General features: G+C 40.8%; 2 protein-coding genes across 5 annotated transcripts in view; one reads left to right on the top strand and one right to left on the bottom strand.

Annotated features, from left to right (window-relative positions):
- wake (ankyrin repeat and fibronectin type III domain containing protein wide awake) overlaps window positions 1–17,039 on the bottom strand; it is a 370,794-nt gene that overhangs the window by 207,231 nt on the left and 146,524 nt on the right. The gene's annotated exons all lie outside the window — the stretch shown is intronic.
- On the top strand, window positions 3,616–14,384 carry LOC140224366 (uncharacterized). The gene is made up of 5 exons (XM_072299040.1): window positions 3,616–3,638; window positions 6,072–6,576; window positions 8,630–9,090; window positions 11,321–11,454; window positions 12,805–14,384. The coding sequence occupies exons 1-5, from the start codon at window positions 3,616–3,618 to the stop codon at window positions 14,382–14,384; spliced, it is 2,703 nt and encodes a 900-aa protein (XP_072155141.1).

Genomic DNA, 17,039 nt, shown 5'->3' with positions numbered 1-17,039 from the left:
ATTTAAGTTCAAGTTTTTAAAAATCGAATGATTAAGATTCTCAGTCGCTCAGGAGGTCATTTCTCTCGCGCCGAAGTCGATGCGTATCCCGCCACCTCCAGGCGCACAGTACCCGTCCTACACGATGTGCGGACGATTTCGGCCAATCTGATCCGATCGCATTTATATCCTCATCAGTATTTTTTACCGGTTATTAATATGTTTAGCATGCTGATTTTTGGAACTTCGATGATGAGGGCAATCAGTGTTCTTTCGACGCATCAGGGTTCTTATTCTATAAAGAGTGTTGTAAAGTTATGTCACTTTCAAAGCCAGAAAACCGTGAAGTTCAGTCGGTAATTCGATTTTTGACTCACTGGAAAAAAACACATTGGATCTAGAGTCCAGACTCTTGAAAACATCGACAAGAAAAAGTACTCTTGATTCAATCAGAATCTAGCTTAAATCAAGAATCAAGCCTCTTAATTTAAGCGGATTTCGTTTTGATTCAATCAAAAATCCGATTGAATCAAGAGTATTTTTTCTTGTCAATGTTTTCAAGAGTCTGAGATCCAATGTGTTTTTTTTTCCAGTGTAGTATGCCTCATATGCGCATCTAATCGGATTTTCCCTATCTCTAATAATTTTGAAAAAAGAGCAAAACGCGCAGGACTTTTGGGATTACCCTCGTAACATTAAATCCTTTCCCATTTTTCCTCTTTTAAAAATCGACTTTTGTCGGTGGGTTCGAATTTCGTTAGGTTCAGCCAAAAAAATCATACGCGCCTCCAATACACCGGCTTTGTAGGAACGTAGTGTAATGACAAAGAGCCTCGCCAAGTTTAGCCCCTTTTTTTTATACCCGAGTTAGTCAACCGGACAGCGCTCAAAGGAAAGCCTATGGTAAGGCAAACTTCCATGCAAAGTTTCAACTTGAAATGACCCCTGGTTTAGGCTGTACAGCGTTGCCAATTTTCCAGTTTCATGTGCTAAAATCAAGGATATTGGACTATTAGTCCGGTGCATAAGTAGACTATTATACCCAAGTTGGTCAACGGGACAGGGCTCAAACGAAAGCTTATGGTAAGGCAAACTTCTGGGAAAAGTTTCAACTTGAAGTGAAACCTCGTTTAGGCTGTACAGCGTTGCCAATTTTCCATTTTTATGCGCTAAACTCACGAAATACTGAATCGTCATGGTTCAACAGACTATTATACCCGAGTTGGTCAACGAGACAAGGCTCAAACGAAAGCTTATAGTAAGGCAAACTTCTGGGAAAAGTTTCAACTTGAAGTGAAAACTCGTTTAGGCTGTACAGCGTCGCCAATTTTTCATTTTCATGCGCTATACTCACGAAATACTGAATCATCATGGTTCAACAGACTAGTATACTCGAGTTGGTCAAGGAGACAAGGCTCAAACGAAAGCTTATGGTAAGGCAAACTTCTGGGAAAAGTTTCAACTTGAAGTGAAAACTCGTTTAGGCTGTACAGCGTTGCCAATTTTCCATTTTTATGTGCCAAAATGAAGGGACTAATAGTCCAGTGCATCATAATTAAACAGACTAGTGCATCGGTCTACGAGCTGCGATTATTCGCGCGAAAAGCTCAAAAATATCGGCGTCTCGTCGTAAAATAAATGTACACAATTTGGCAACGTTACTCTGAACTTTCCATTTTTGCCTTGAACAGAAATCATGTACTATGCCATGGTGATATTCAGTCATCAGAATGACATGAATGCCTTGGAAATTACGTTATCGAAGCATTCACGTGAGAAAATCTTTAATTTTTGAAAGAAATTAAAATATACTTGGCAACATTGCGTTCGGAATTCAATTTTCTCCGTCTGTAGCGTTCATTTACTATCGAGTCGTAATTTTTAGCCCATACTCATCAAAGTTATAGCCCATGAAGGTACGTTTTCCGCCAAAAATCTCGGAAAAACCCTATTTTTATGCTAAAAAAATTAATAATAAATTGGCAACACTGCTTCGAAAAGTTCACGATGGCCTTTAGTTGCGCTTCTATTCGATCTCAGGGTAGTATTCAGCTCGCAGACCGATGCACTAGTCTGTTTAATTATGATGCACTGGACTATTAGTCCCTTCATTTTGGCACATAAAAATGGAAAATTGGCAACGCTGTACAGCCTAAACGAGTTTTCACTTCAAGTTGAAACTTTTCCCAGAAGTTTGCCTTACCATAAGCTTTCGTTTGAGCCTTGCCTCGTTGACCAACTCGGGTATACTAGTCTGTTGAACCATGATGATTCAGTATTTCGTGAGTATAGCGCATGAAAATGAAAAATTGGCGATGCTGTACAGCCTAAACGAGGTTTCACTTCAAGTTGAAACTTTTCCTGGAAGTTTGCCTTACCATAAGCTTTCGTTTGAGCCTTGTCTCGTTGACCAACTCGGGTATAATAGTCTGTTGAACCATGATGATTCAGTATTTCGTGAGTTTAGCGCATAAAAATGGAAAATTGGCAACGCTGTACAGCCTAAACGAGGTTTCACTTCAAGTTGAAACTTTTCCCGGAAGTTTGCCTTACCATAAGCTTTCGTTTGAGCCCTGTCCCGTTGACCAACTTGGGTATAATAGTCTACTTATGCACCGGACTAATATAGTCCAATATCCTTGATTTTAGCACATGAAACTGGAAAATTGGCAACGCTGTACAGCCTAAACCAGGGGTCACTTCAAGTTGAAACTTTGCATGGAAGTTTGCCTTACCATAGGCTTTCATTTGAGCGCTGTCCGGTTGACCAACTCGGGTATAAAAAAAGGGGCTAAAAAACACCACTTTTTGGCGAGGCTCTTTCGTGTCCGTAAATTTCTCAGGTAAACGGAGAAAAAAACTTCGTGCGTGGGACCCGAAGTTTAGGTCCTATGGATCTCTGAAGTTTTCGGATTGAGCATCTGAACACTTAAGGTCCAGCTGCTGAGGTTTGGATCACACATCTGAAACTTCAGTTCTTACATCTGAAGTACTTCGGTTTTCACATCCGAAAAACTTCGGTTCTCACATCCGAAAAACTTTGGTTCTCACATCTGAAGTACTTCAGATGTGTGATCCGAACCTCGACAGCTAGACCTAAAGTGTTCAGATGCTCAATCCGAAAACTTCAGAGATCCATATGACCTTAACTGCGGGTCCCACGCACGAGTTTTTTTTCTCCGTGTACGACTTAACTTCTAAGTATATCTTGTCACGGGCTGCGGAGCATCTATCATACCTCATTAACCTCTAAGCAGCGATTTTACTTTTTGTTTTTAATGGAGCGCGCAGGTGACTTTTGCCCTTTGATAGCGACACGATCCAAGAGAAGGGTGAACTCAAAATGTTTGAATTTGCGTTCATAGACTCATTGACACGCACACACTGCTCATTGACACGCACACACTGCTACGCCATCCGTTGAAATGATTAATGCACTATCATCCGAAAGTCACCTTTCCTGACATTCGTTTCTCTCCTTACGTTTGTTCTTTTTTTTGGGTCTTCGTTTCTGCGTAAGAGAAATATCGCATGGCAGAAAATCTATTTTTGAAGTTCGGTGGAATTTTTACAGTGACGCTTCATTTGAGTTTTGACTGCGCAAAACACAGCGACTGTTTTAGTTTCATGGTTGCAATGAAGGAAGTGCCAAGTATGCAGTGAGAATTTTGTGTGAACATTGTAAATATAAATACATTTTTGGGGTGAAAAAAAAAGTTTTTCGCGATCCGAATCTTTCAGCTCAATGGTAAAAATTATATGGTATAGTTACTTCTATATTTTCAATTTAGAAATGACACATGATTAATTTTTAATTCAGTGGAGTTCAGATATATTTCTACTGGGAAATTTTGGTTTTGTGTGAATAATGTAAAATCATTAGTACACCAACTAATTCCTGAAGAAAAAAACTACTTAATAAGTTGAACTTAATTTATTTTTTATAACTCATTCTTTCACGAAATGGTCAAAGACTAATTTCGGGTGTCTCCAGAGGAGATTTCAGCCCGTAAAATTTAAAAAACATTTGAAAGACGTTCTAAAACATTGTCTAATCATGTACAATAATAGGATTAGATAAACACGAATACAGAAGGTCTTGTGATAGTGGAAGAAGCTGATATCCAAATTACATTGATCAATGCTTCATTTTTGCGAGACAGAAAAATTCTTGCAAGCATTGACCTCGAATTTTCGTATCCAATTAAGCGGAATTCAAGCTTCTGCTTTAATTTTACTCAAGAAAATCTATCTGCTAAAAATGAAAAGACGGGTTTGCCCCCTGGTACCCAGTGGCATAGCTAGGAATTCTTTAAAGGGGGAGGAGTCCGGGGGGTTTTGCCCTCCAAAAGTAAAAGAAAAAGATACAATTAACGAGGCTAGGGGGGGGGGGGGGGGGGGCCAGACCCCCTGGACCCTCCCCCCTTGTCTACGACGCCACCACTGGTATCTGTAAAAAGAGTTTGGTAGTGAGCCATCGATAGCTCAAATAGGTGCACAAATAGTATTCGCAAATTGTCATTCACCACTCTTCCGGGTGATTTCCGTAGTTTAAAGGCATTTGTTTTTTCGTCATATAGAGAAATCGCTTGAAAAAGACTGCGAACATACGTGTAGAAGATCGGTGACAGTTTTGCCGGGTTGTTGGTGCATTTGAATTAAGTTCATATCTTTCTATCGGGCAACCCTTTGTTGTCATTGGCGGAGGGAAGAAGTGAGGGCTCAGGAAAGTTAGAAATGCTTGCTGAGGTCAACGCAAAATGTACTTTAAGGAATAGATCTTGGACTTCTCAAACGTCGCGATTTTAGGATGGCTTTCGCTTTAATTATATTTATTAATCTGTGTGTCGACCGTGAAAATACCCGACTACGCATCTCGTTTGCGGTGTTTAAAAATTTGCACATCCATTTAATTTTTTGAAGAAGAACAAACCATTATCATTCCTTGAAGTTTCCACGGATTTTCTTTCACACAGATAATAAAAATCACGGAAGTTCCCAAGAATTGACGTTAAGTAGTTTTCCATCTAAAAACATAAAGTATGACAGGAAGTCTGAAACGTCGCAAACAGCAATAATTGGTCTGGTTGTTTCACCGTCCGGTATGTCGTCACCTTCCGGCCAGAGTATCACAAGCGCCATGTAACGGTTCAAAATTCCCGCCGCCGTTTTATTTTTTTACAGAGAAATAGTTGGTTAAATCTGTTTGAAAATGTCACTGAATTTTACCGGCAGAACAAAGAAAATTCAGTGAAATTTTCAGACAGCTCCGTTGAAAAAAATTGTACGTAAAAAGATAAAATGGCGGCGGAAATTTTTAAACGTCGCATGGCGCTTTGATTCTTCGGCTGGGAGGTGACGATCTCTTGCGTGAAACGGACTCGTTACTCACGTTTCTTACGTATAAGGAGAGAAAAACTTCGTGCGTGGGACCCGAAATTGAGGTCATATGGATCTCTGAAGTTTTCGGATCATGTATTTAAAAACTTGAGGTCGACCTGCCGAGGTTCGGGTCAGACATCAAGGAGGCACTTCGGCATGTACCGGAGCACTTCAGATGTGTGACCCGAACCCTTCGATATCTATCGAAGTGCTTCAGATGTCTGACCCGAACTTCGGCAGCTCGACCTCAAGTTTTTAGATACGTGATCCGAAAACTTCAGAGATCCATATGACCTCAACCTCGGGTCCCACCAGAGACAAGAGACCCTCTACTGGCCTCTTGGCGACAGGTGGAAGCTTTTACTTTCGGGGATTCAAGAGTTCCTTATGGAAAATTATAAGGGAGCAACAGTCATCACCCTAATTTCGGCTGTTGGCCTACCTACATAGTGGATGATGAGCTTCGGGTGACGTCATGAGCCAAACAAGTTTCCCAAACTTCGGCCATTTTCGGCTTGTTTGCAAAACAAAACTGACAACACGTTGTTAAACATCAATCATGAAGGTAGTTCAACAGTAGAATGCTGAAGTCCCGAAAGTAAAAACCTCCACCATGGCCAAGATACTGGTGGAGGGTCTCTTGTCTCTGGGTCCCACGCACGAAGTATTTTTTTCCTTATTGTTCTGATCTTCGTTATTTATGTATCCAGGATATTTTTACTGGTTCTCCCTTTACAAGCGTCAGCATTAGCATCAAAGTCGCCAGATGTTGTCGAGGACCTTTTTCAAAGACACGTTTCCAAGCAAACCACGGGCCCCAATCCATCTGCTGGACCTGACGCTCTCGCCCGCTCAACCGCGAGACGAACCAGGGGACCTTCTAACTCGCCCTCGGAACTTAAATCATCGTCTCCCAGGAAAAGGCATGGCTCACAATCTTCTAGGAAAAACTCCGGATCACCACCTCCCAGGAAAAAATCCGGATCAGCATCTCAAACGAAAAATTCCGGATCTCCGCAAGATCCTAGATCGTCGTCTCTGGCAAGACAGGAGTCAGTCTCTTCGCGTAGCTCCGATTCGTCTGGGGTGGACTACCCCTCCGACGCCAACTGGGACACGGAGGAGGGATATGAATCCCCAAGCTCCAAGGCGTGGCGGGCCTTATTTGGGAATGATATACCACCGCTAAGCGAGGGAGAGATGAGCCCAAAGAAGGTAGGAATTCGTAAAACCACTCGCGAGTCGCGACTCCATTTAACTCCAAAACCACGTACCTGGATTTCTGTTTTTTTTTTTTTTTTTTTTTTTTTTTTTTTTTTTTTTTTTTTTTTTTTTTTTTTTTTTTTTTTTTTTATTCCTCAGCGAAGTACACTGGGAAAAAAGTCGCTTAGATCTTGAGTCCAGCCTTAGTAACATTGACAAGAAAAAATACACTTGATTCAATTCCGATTTCCCCTAGAATCGAGGAGCCGAGCCTCTTGATTTAGGCAGATTTCCTTTTGATTCAAGCGAAAAGCCCTATTGAATCAAGAGTATTTTTTCATACCGATTTTTTTTAAGAGTCTGGACTCTAGATCAAAGCGACTTTTTTTCCAGTGCACATACATTATCATGATTTGGTTAAAAAAAAACATGACATAGTTATAACGAGGAAAACGAAAGAGATTTTGAGACAGCGAGAAAACACATTTGTAACATTAGAAAAAGGAGCTATAGCAAAGAAATGATTAAAGTACAAGATTCAAGGTTACAGTCTAAATGAAGCTCATTTAACATTTTGAGGAAGCCCGAGTCTGCCGTTTGGCAATTCAACGGGGGCATTTCTGGGATAAGCATCACAAGTGCCATTTTATATCGATGGTGGAACTTCCAAACCACGCATCTCGGTTTGCGACAATGCAGCCTTTCTGTCGTACTTTATTTATTTATTTATTTATTTATTTATAATTCATGTACATAAATGCCACACGTTGTGGCTATAATACTTGTCAACCCCACCCCCCCCTAAATATTACACATTAATATAATATAGGTACGTAAGAACACAGTGAAGCATTAAGAATATTACAAAATTTTACAAAATAAAATAAAAGGTATAGTAAATTACAGTTAAATATTATTAAAAAAATCATTTAAAGAGTAAAAAGCCTTGCCAACTAGTAAGGCTTTTAGACCAGCCATAAACTCTCTTACTTCCCATTTCTGAAGAGCTTTTCTCAGGTTCAAGGGAAGGTTGTTGAACAGTCTGATGGCAGTATGAGACACAGACTGTTCAGCAACCTTCAGGCGAACAATTTCATAGTTGATGAAAGGGTTTCTCATGTTCTTTATCATGTCCTTACGAATCAGGCCGGTGTCAATGGCAAATTTTAGGCTGTCTAGAATAAAAATAGATGGAAGAGTTAAAAGTTGGTACTTTATGAATAAGGGTTTACGGTTTTATGTTTTAAACGGAGAACTATTCGACGTCAATTCTTTAAAACCTCCTTGACATTTCGTCTCTGTGCGAAGAAAATTCTATGAAAACATCAAGGAATAATGTTGATTTGTTCTCCTTCAAATAAAAAGGGAGCGGAGCGATTGAAACGCGGCGAACGAGATACGTGGTTTGAAAGTTTCCTCATAGATTTATTTCATCAAGTAATGGAAAAGAAAATGTGAAAAAACAAAGAAGAACATCCCGCATGCGACCCTAAAAACCAATTATCTGCGAAAAAATGATACTAAAGAAATGAATAAAATTGGACTTTTCATTTTTTTCGAGCTTGGAAGTTTTCAAAGAAAGACGACTTCGAATCATTTTTATCGAGACCATTGTCACGATTTATTACCTGATTCAGTACTCGTCGAAATGAGATTTTTGATAGAAGTTTGGGTTCTTCCTTGCTTTCTTCCTCTCTTTCTCCCTCTCCTTCTCTCTTCCTCAGTTCCTATCTTTCTATCTCTCATCCTTCCTTTAAAAACCAATTTCATTCAAATTAACTTAACTATTACAATAACAATATGCCTCTCATCTACATAAACGAATAAAATTAAATGTACGAGGTTACTAAGAAGCAAAGTAACGTTAGATGATGCAAATTATCTAGAACAATAGGAATTTTGGAAGTCTCTATCTTTTTTGTATGAATGTCAGATGAATTTTAGCGTCGTCGCTCAGTGGGCAGACGAAGTAAAATCTCTACAGCGAGACGACGTAATGCAAGACGGTTTCCTTAATTATGGCTGGGATTATTTACCTTAAGGCAAGTGTTACTTTACTCCGCAGGAACAGAGACCTGAATCAACTCCACAGGGACCCGAAAACTCGGATTCGAAGCCTCGAAACGCACTCAAGAAAAAGAAAACGTTAACAAGCGTGGCGTCTGGATTATTCTCTCTCTGCGGGGCTGGAAATGGTAACAGAAGTCCGAAGGAGTCTCCATCCCGACCTACGGCACCCGGTCAACCGAGCGTCGGTCCGGCCAAAACATTCAAATTTTCGAAGACGTTAAGAAATTCCCGGTTCTCGCGGACGATCACAGAATCCCTCTTTTTCAAGAGGATTTATTCCACGCGTAGCGATTCGTTGACAATAGGCACGGAGAAGGAGGGTAAAAAATACCCCTTGCCGGTCCTCTTTCCAGGTCCTATTGGGTCTGAGCAGCTCAACGCAGGCGACGTCATCGTTTGTCGGCAACAACACTTCTTACGGAGTAGGCGGACTCATTGGTTTTTTGCCATAAACAGGTGAGATCACGATGGCTGCGATTAAGATATGTGATGCAATATTTTCGAAAAAGTTTCGATCAAAAAAGTTCGACTTCACATAATCTTCTCTCGAAAATGGGGCTGTCACTAAATTACTTCACGCTAAATTTGGGTTTTTTTACACCACCCCCCCCCCCCCCCCACCCTCTGTAACACTCCGTGACGCTAGACTTAAACTTTAGGTTAAAACTTTTTGGAAACAACATATCATAGTGAAAAGCTTGTGTCTTTTGGAACAATGTTTTACAGAAGCTTTCGCAAATACTATCAAGGACTTAACCTGAAAATTTGTCGCGTATGGGTAAAACAGTTTTTATTTTATAAAGTGTTAAGATCCAACAAAAGCGGGAAAATCTAGATTGATTTGTGGCGTTCTTGCTCGGCACGGCGGATTTACGGGGCGAATTGGCGTCAAAACTCAGTGACGAAAAGTGAAAGTATCGCAGAGAATATTTCCGAGATTCTTTAAACTTCTACTGAAGACGATCGAGAAAAATTCAACAGAAACTCGAACAAAAATCACTTAAACTAGTCACGTAAGGCTTCGCTCTATAACCCCCCCTTCCCACAACCCCCTATAACGCTGGCAAAGACTCCCCCCCCCCCCCAATCCCCCGGAAGCGTTACGTAATTTAGTGACGACCCATATATGTAAAAACTAATCCATCGATAGTGTTTTAAAACACGAGGAACATGTTTTCAAATGCAAAATTTTTAAGAAGGTGTATTTGAATATTTCGACAGAATTTTAAAAATAGAATGGTTCAACAATAATTTGACAGGCCACTGATGTACACATCTACAAACTTAGAAAATGTTTAAAATATATTTTTAGGATGTTTTGGTTTGATTAATTTATGCAGGTGCTTTGTTTATTCTGTTTATGCATAATAATCTAATAATTAGTATTCAAGATGAGGTAATTCGGAGTTTTTTTAACAATCGCGGCGTTTTACGGTAGTACTCATGGAAAAACGAAATTAATTGTTTGAGTAAAGTTTGCACCCTCGAAATAAAGATACGTTCTTCCGTCTGGGGAATAACAACTTCTGGTTACCAGTTTGTGTTACCTTGAATTGAAGTGACAGGGATAGTTCTCATGAACTTTTTTTCTGGTATCCATTTCCAGCCCCTTCTCGCAGAGATGGATGATGGAGATGTTGCATGTGTGAGGAATTTGCGATTTGACTGTTAAAACTTACGTAAAAGTTCGCGAGAAACACGATAGTGCCACTGGTTTTCCCTGAAATCAACTTCCAAGCTCAAAAAAAGGTCTCAAAGTTCAGGGTGTAATGAAAAAGATATCCCACGCTTATCCTGAGAGTCCACCTCTACACCAAGACAAACTCTCCATGCAAAGATAGGGAGCAAATACATTGACAGGCTGCCACTTTATTTGGAGACTCCAAAGCTGAAAACACGGCAACCCTGCTAATGTAATTGCTCCCTATCTTTGCATGGAGAGTTTGCCTTGATGCACTCGGAAAGAAATTAAATGTTGATTTAGCATTTATACTGTTAAAAAAAAGTCCGACAAGTTTCAAATGCTGATTTTACCATTGATTAAATGCTAACGCAGCTACGCCCACTGCAAAACGTACAAATTTAAGTGTTATGTTAGCATTTTTGTATTGTAAAATCAGCATTTGAAACTTGTCGGACATCTTTTTAACAGTATAAATGCTAAATCAACATTCAATTTCTTTCCATGTAGAGGTGGACTCTCAGGACAGCGTGGGATATTTCCTCCATTTTGGCCTCAACTTGAGAGCTTTTTTTGAGCTTGGGAGATGATTTCAGAGAAAACCATTGGGACCATCGTGTTTTTCGCGAACTTTTATTTACTAATCAATAGTATATATATAGAGTCGCTTTATAACGCACTCTGGCGTTCTACGACACCCAAACGCCACATATGCCTGTCTTCCCAGAGGTTCTCGGGCAACTGACACCGCAACATCTCTTCGTCAACGCCCTGCCGCCAACCCTTTACGGGACGTCCCCGTCGCCTCTTCCCAGGTGGTACCCAATCCAAAACTTGTTTGGGCAACCTCTCCTCCGACATTCTTTGCACATGTCCATACCAGCATAACTGCCTGGACATGACGTCGTGCACGATATCTTTCTCAATAATCAATAGTCAAATCGTAAATTCCTCACACATGCAACATCTCCAGTGCCCTGACAATATTCCCTCCGATAATTCCAGATATGAGGTGCTCCACGTGCAGCGACCGGAGAATTTCCACGGAGTTGCTAACATACGTGGGGACAGATGGGTGAGACTGCCTGACAGGTTTAAGTACATCGACTTTCAACACTGCAAAAATCTTGGCAACAGAGGTGAGTGCTCACACGCATAAATTGCGTGTAAGTAGATGCGATTCAACGCGTAATTACATTTAAAATGACTAGCTTGTCAGTTGTACGTTGCCAAGTTTCTTTAGATGCATTGCGAATTTACTCGGAAACTTGCGATTTTATCGGGATGTTGAGAGTACTATTATTTTCAACTTGATCTTGAGTTTTTGAAAATGTCAAGGAACAATACTGACAAAAGTTTCTCATTGATTGATATTTTATGGGAGCGATCGAATAACATTCGATAGCTCATCCTGTAAGTAAATTTCCGATTTCCCCAGACAAAATCATCGTTCTGTGTGGGAAAATTGACAATCTCCTCAAAATTCACCTAATTTAACATATATTTGCAGGGCCGGATTAAGGGGGGGGCCCAAGGTGCCATGGCACCGGCGGCAAATTTTTGGGGGCGGCAAATTCGGATTTTTTTTTTTTTTTTCATAGAAAAAGAAAGGAGAGAAAAAAAAATTAGGGAAAAACTACTGGGAAGCGGCGGGCCAGTGGGGCACGGACTTCCATTTCGAATTGGTTCCATCTTCGGGTGATAGTCATCTCAATCCACTCACTCTGAAAATCATGCGCCACTTCAAGGCGGAAATTTTGCCGCCTAGTAAGTAAGAAACCATTTTTTGACTCTCTCTGCAAAATTACACAGAATTTTATTTGTATTTATGCTCTATGAACTATGAGGGGAGAGCCACCTTTTGCAGCGACTTTATTGCCTCGTGCTCGTAAGACTCGATCTTTTCTTTCGTTTCTTTTATTTTTTTTTTCGTGGTACGAATTTGCCACCGCGAAAACTTTCCTTCACGAAAAATCGAAAAAATGACTCCGTGATGCAGCATTGCTCCGAGAGCGGTGTTGCGTCCAATTCGACGCCGAAATTCGGCTAGCGAACGCCCAGCGGAATCGCGCCTTCATCGGAGATCGCGATCGCCGCCAGCGGCCGGCACCAGACAGTCCCCAGGCAGACAGCTCAACTTCCCCTCCCCCCCCCCCCCCCCATCCTTCTACTCCTCGTCCAGTAGTCTGATGCTGTTCGTGGCACGTGCGCGATCAACCGGGTGTTAATTACTTATTGCATCCTCGATCCTCGGCGTAATAATTGAATTTTCGGCGTTTTGTGTGTGCGAGAGTGTTCGGCATTGACATTATATCTCAATCAGAATATCTTAAGTCGTGATTGATGTTTGTTCCGACGTCATCAGTTTTTGTTTTGAAATGACTGGTAAAGCTAGTGGATTCAGAAAAAGACCCAGTGGAGCCGAAAGTAAAAGAAAGGCGGTTGAAAAGGAACGAAGAGAACAAGATGTGCTCCAGAAAACGCGTAAGCTAGACTTATTTTTTCTTCCAACAAGCGTGCTAAAGCTGATGATAGTGAAGCCATTAGTAGCCGTCACAATGAAAATTATGTCATTTCGGGTGACTGTGATGATGAAGCTGATGATAATGGTAGTGGTGGTGGTTGTTGTGGTGGTGGCATAGGTGATGGCAATGATGGCATAGGTGATGGCAATGATGGCATAGGTGATAGCTTCGTCTGCACAGATTCAGCAGCTGATAGACCCCAAGAGGCCCAGTGTCCAGAGGTGGTGCCAAGCTTATCGATTTCAGAGGGCGGCGACGTTGCTGCAGTCATGTCGGCTCCCGCTCCAGGCAGAATTGCTGACAGCAGTTCTGCTTCATTTACGCAGTGCGAAAGGCCCAGTGATGACCCCTTTTTTTGGAAAGTTAATGAAGAAACTGTGAATTTTTTTTTGAAAAATGACTTTAATCAGAATATTGATGGAGATTTTTTAAAATCAGCACGTACTTACACGGACGGTGACCGGGTCAGGAAAAGATATTGTAATTTGGAATTTTTCAAGAGAAAGTTACAAAACGGCATATCCATTTCCCGTGCAAATCTTGTGTATTCGCCTAGCCAGGGATCCATTTACTGTGCTCCATGTATGCTTTTCAATAGAGGTGCAACGAAATTTTCATCCGAAACAGGGTTTAGTGATTGGGCTCACGCTAGAGATAGAATCGCGGATCATGAAAATTCTTCTTCTCACAGAGATTGCCTCATTAAATTCAGGGATTGCAAAAATGAAATTGGACGCATAGACCATGAGCTCCGTGTCCAAATTACTAAAGAACAAGAATATTGGAAAAATGTTCTCAGAAGAGTAGTGTCAGTGATTAAAAAGTTAGCCTCTCGAGGGCTTGCATTCCGCGGCACTGATGAGACATTCGGCTCGGTATCAAATGGAAATTTCATGATGTGTTTAGAACTGATCAGTGAATATGATCCATTTCTAGCCGATCATATAGCTCGGCACGGTTCAACCGGTAGAGGCAACGTTTCTTACCTCTCTTCGACTATTTACGAGGAACTGATTGAACTTATGGGAAAATCTGTCCTAGAACACGTGGTTAAATTAGTGAAAATTGCAAAATATTACGCGGTCATTGTTGACTCCACTCGTGATTTAAATAAAAAAGATCAGCTCACCCTACTTGTTCGCTACGTTAACACTACTGGCATACCCGAAGAACGATTTTTAACTTTCATAGAAAATTGCGGTCACACGGGAGAAGAAATGGCAGAGAGTGTGCTTAAATACTTAGCTTTTGTTGATTTATCGATTGAAGATTGTCGGGGTCAATCTTACGACAACGCTGCTAACATGAGTGGGAAATTTAAAGGGTTACAAGCGCGCTTGAAAGCTGCCAACTCTGTAATAACGTACGTTCCGTGTGCTCTCCATTCTATGAATCTAAGCGGCTCTTCAGCAGCCGAAAGTTGTAAAATGACGGTAGTTTATTTTGATTTTTTGCAAAGTGTATACAATTTTATCTCTAGCTCCACTCACCGGTGGCTATTTTTTTATCTTTTTGCGAAGAGGAGAAAGACAGTCGCACACTGAAAACTTTGAGCAGCACAAGATTTAATGCTCGCGAAAAAGCTTGTGAAGCTCTGAATTCGAGTGCTAAATCTCTGGCCAAAACTCTTCAATGTTTGGCCGATGATGAATCTTTAAAAGAGGTCGATCGCATCAAAGCAAGAGCTTTTTTGCGGCAGCTGAGAAGTTTCGATATCATTTTTATGTCCATCGTTTGGAAGGCGATTTTCCTTCGATTTGGAAAAATTTTACATGATATTCAAAGTAAACAGATGCATGTATCAAGAGCTCTCTCTCTGTACGACTCCCTAGTCGGTTTTTTGGAAGAATTAAAGACATCATTTCCGACTTATTTCGAAACGGCCAAAGAAAAACACCGCGAGCTTCGTTCTTTCAAAAATGATGACACCGGAGATGAAAGCGGGGAGGCCGATGAACGGCCAAAACGGCACAGGAGAAGAAAGAGATTTTTTGACGACTCTGAAGATGAGGAAGAGCAGGAAGTCCAGGCGGACGAAGAAATCAACGGAGAACTAGCTAATCAGAGCTTCAATATCATTTTGCAGACTTTGATTGATGACGTAAGGGAAAGGGCTGCAGCCTATAGGGAGTTTGCTCTTAAATTTAGTTTTCTCACCGAACTTCCTTCCCTTGAGAGTGCACAGATTTCAGAAGCAACAGCCCAGTTAATACAGGCTTATAAAGAAGACCTTGAAAGCTCTCTTTTCGAAGAGTGCCTTCATTTGAAGAGTTACTTAAATCAGTTAGCTGCCTCAACTACTTCAAATTCTGAAGCTCTCGGCCTTACAGACCTGTCCTTGTCAAAACTTTATCAATTTTTGATCGAAAAAAATTTGCAGGACGTATACCCAAATGTTTCAATTGCATTACATATATACCTCACTGTACCAGTGACTAATTGCTCGGCGGAACGATCTTTCTCCGCTATGGGGCGAGTCCACAATTATCTACGGACATCTCAGCAGCAGGAGAGACTCGTAAATGTCGCAATCATGTCAATGGAATCCGACATCACCATGCAATTGGATTTCGAGGACATAATAGAGAAGTTCGCGCGTGCTAAGGCGAGGAAGAAAAATTTCTAGAGCTTTCAATGCCTCGGTGAAAATCTCTGCCCTTCAAATTTTCTCTCTCTTCTTCTCAACTATATTAATCCGTAAGTTTTTCGAAAACTTGAGTAGGTACATTGAAGACCGATGTGCGAAACCTCGAATCTCCGTTTGCGACGCTTCAGATTTCCTGTTATACTTTATTCATTCTATGAAAAAGTGGTCAACGTAATTTCTAATGCCCATAATTTCTTAAGCAGAATATTCTAGATATTTGATTGATTACGAATCTCAGGTTATGAAATTTGCTTCTTTCTCTTTGAAAAAATAAAATAGAAGCGGAAAATCTGAAACATCGCGACGGAAATACGAGGTTTCGCACTTTAGCATCAACATTTAATTTAATTTTTTACTATGTTTCATTTTCGTGTCTCAAATCCTCAAACTAGCCTCAAACCTTGAAAAAGCATTACCTCCACCTAAAATATTTGTTTACAACACTTTCCTGCATAGATGCGCATTCTTCTGACAATCGGACAATCGGATTCCGCTTTTGCCGTGTTTTCGAAACTTACATTTCGTGCGCATCGCGTGTTTCTATACGATATTACCCAGTCCGGGAGGGGGGGGGGGGGCGGCAAAATTTTTTGGGCACCGGGCGGCAAAAACCTAAATCCGGCTCTGGTTGCATAAATTGAGTTTTCAACTCTTTATGCTATTTATCTCTAGTCGCATAAACTGAGTTTTACAATCTTTATGCCAAAGGCTTTATACCAGTGTAAGTCGAGTTTTATCCTCTTTCCACATATTACTTGCGGTCGCATAAGTTGTGATTTTTTACGCTCTTAATGGTAATTTTTTATTTACTGCCCTGTGATCACTGAAGTTGAGTCTGACACTCCTCGTGACCTTTGTGCAATTTAAAACGTGCAGGATTTCAATTTGATGTCCTTTTCACACTAGATTGCATTACTTTCACACGGCCCACAGTACACTTGTGAAAAGGAAAAGCCCAGGCCAATTCCATTTTACTGATGGACTTCGTTTCTGTTTTGGATTTTTACTATGGTTTCAAAAATTCAAAAGCGGAAGTTGAAGCAAAAAGAAACACACAAATCCAAAAAATTGAAAGCTCATGGAGTTTCAACAACAACTTCTCTTGAGAGCAACACACTAGAAGAAGTATCAAAGTGTGCCAATCATGCCTCGCAACGGGTTGACACCTTCAATGTTATAAGGCAAAAACGATACTATGATCAGAAGCGTTACCAACGTAAAAATCACCCGAATTCTACCTCCGAGCTACTTGCCAGTGCCAAAGGAAATGTTCCTAGTGCCCCTGAAATGTCAGCTTGTATCTCAGTTTTGAGCCAGACTGTTGACAATGAGAAGTCAAAAATAGCGAGTCCAGATGAAGGCTTATTTGAGGTCTCTCAGAAAAAAAGCCTGGGATTGATGCTATTGACTGATAGTGCAGAGCATTCAATGGTTGGAGGTGAAACTACTAACAGCGAGAGTCACGTGCCTTTGTCGCTCAGTGGTGAATCATTGTTAGTCTGTAAGTCAGCTTTAGGCAGTGTTATTGAAAATGGAAGCAGAAATGAAGCAA

This window comes from Bemisia tabaci, chromosome 4 (assembly GCF_918797505.1).
Source record: "Bemisia tabaci chromosome 4, PGI_BMITA_v3".
Classification (NCBI taxonomy): domain Eukaryota; kingdom Metazoa; phylum Arthropoda; class Insecta; order Hemiptera; family Aleyrodidae; genus Bemisia; species Bemisia tabaci.
Note: the sequence above shows the minus strand (reverse complement) of the source record. Positions and strands in the feature narration are given on the sequence as shown.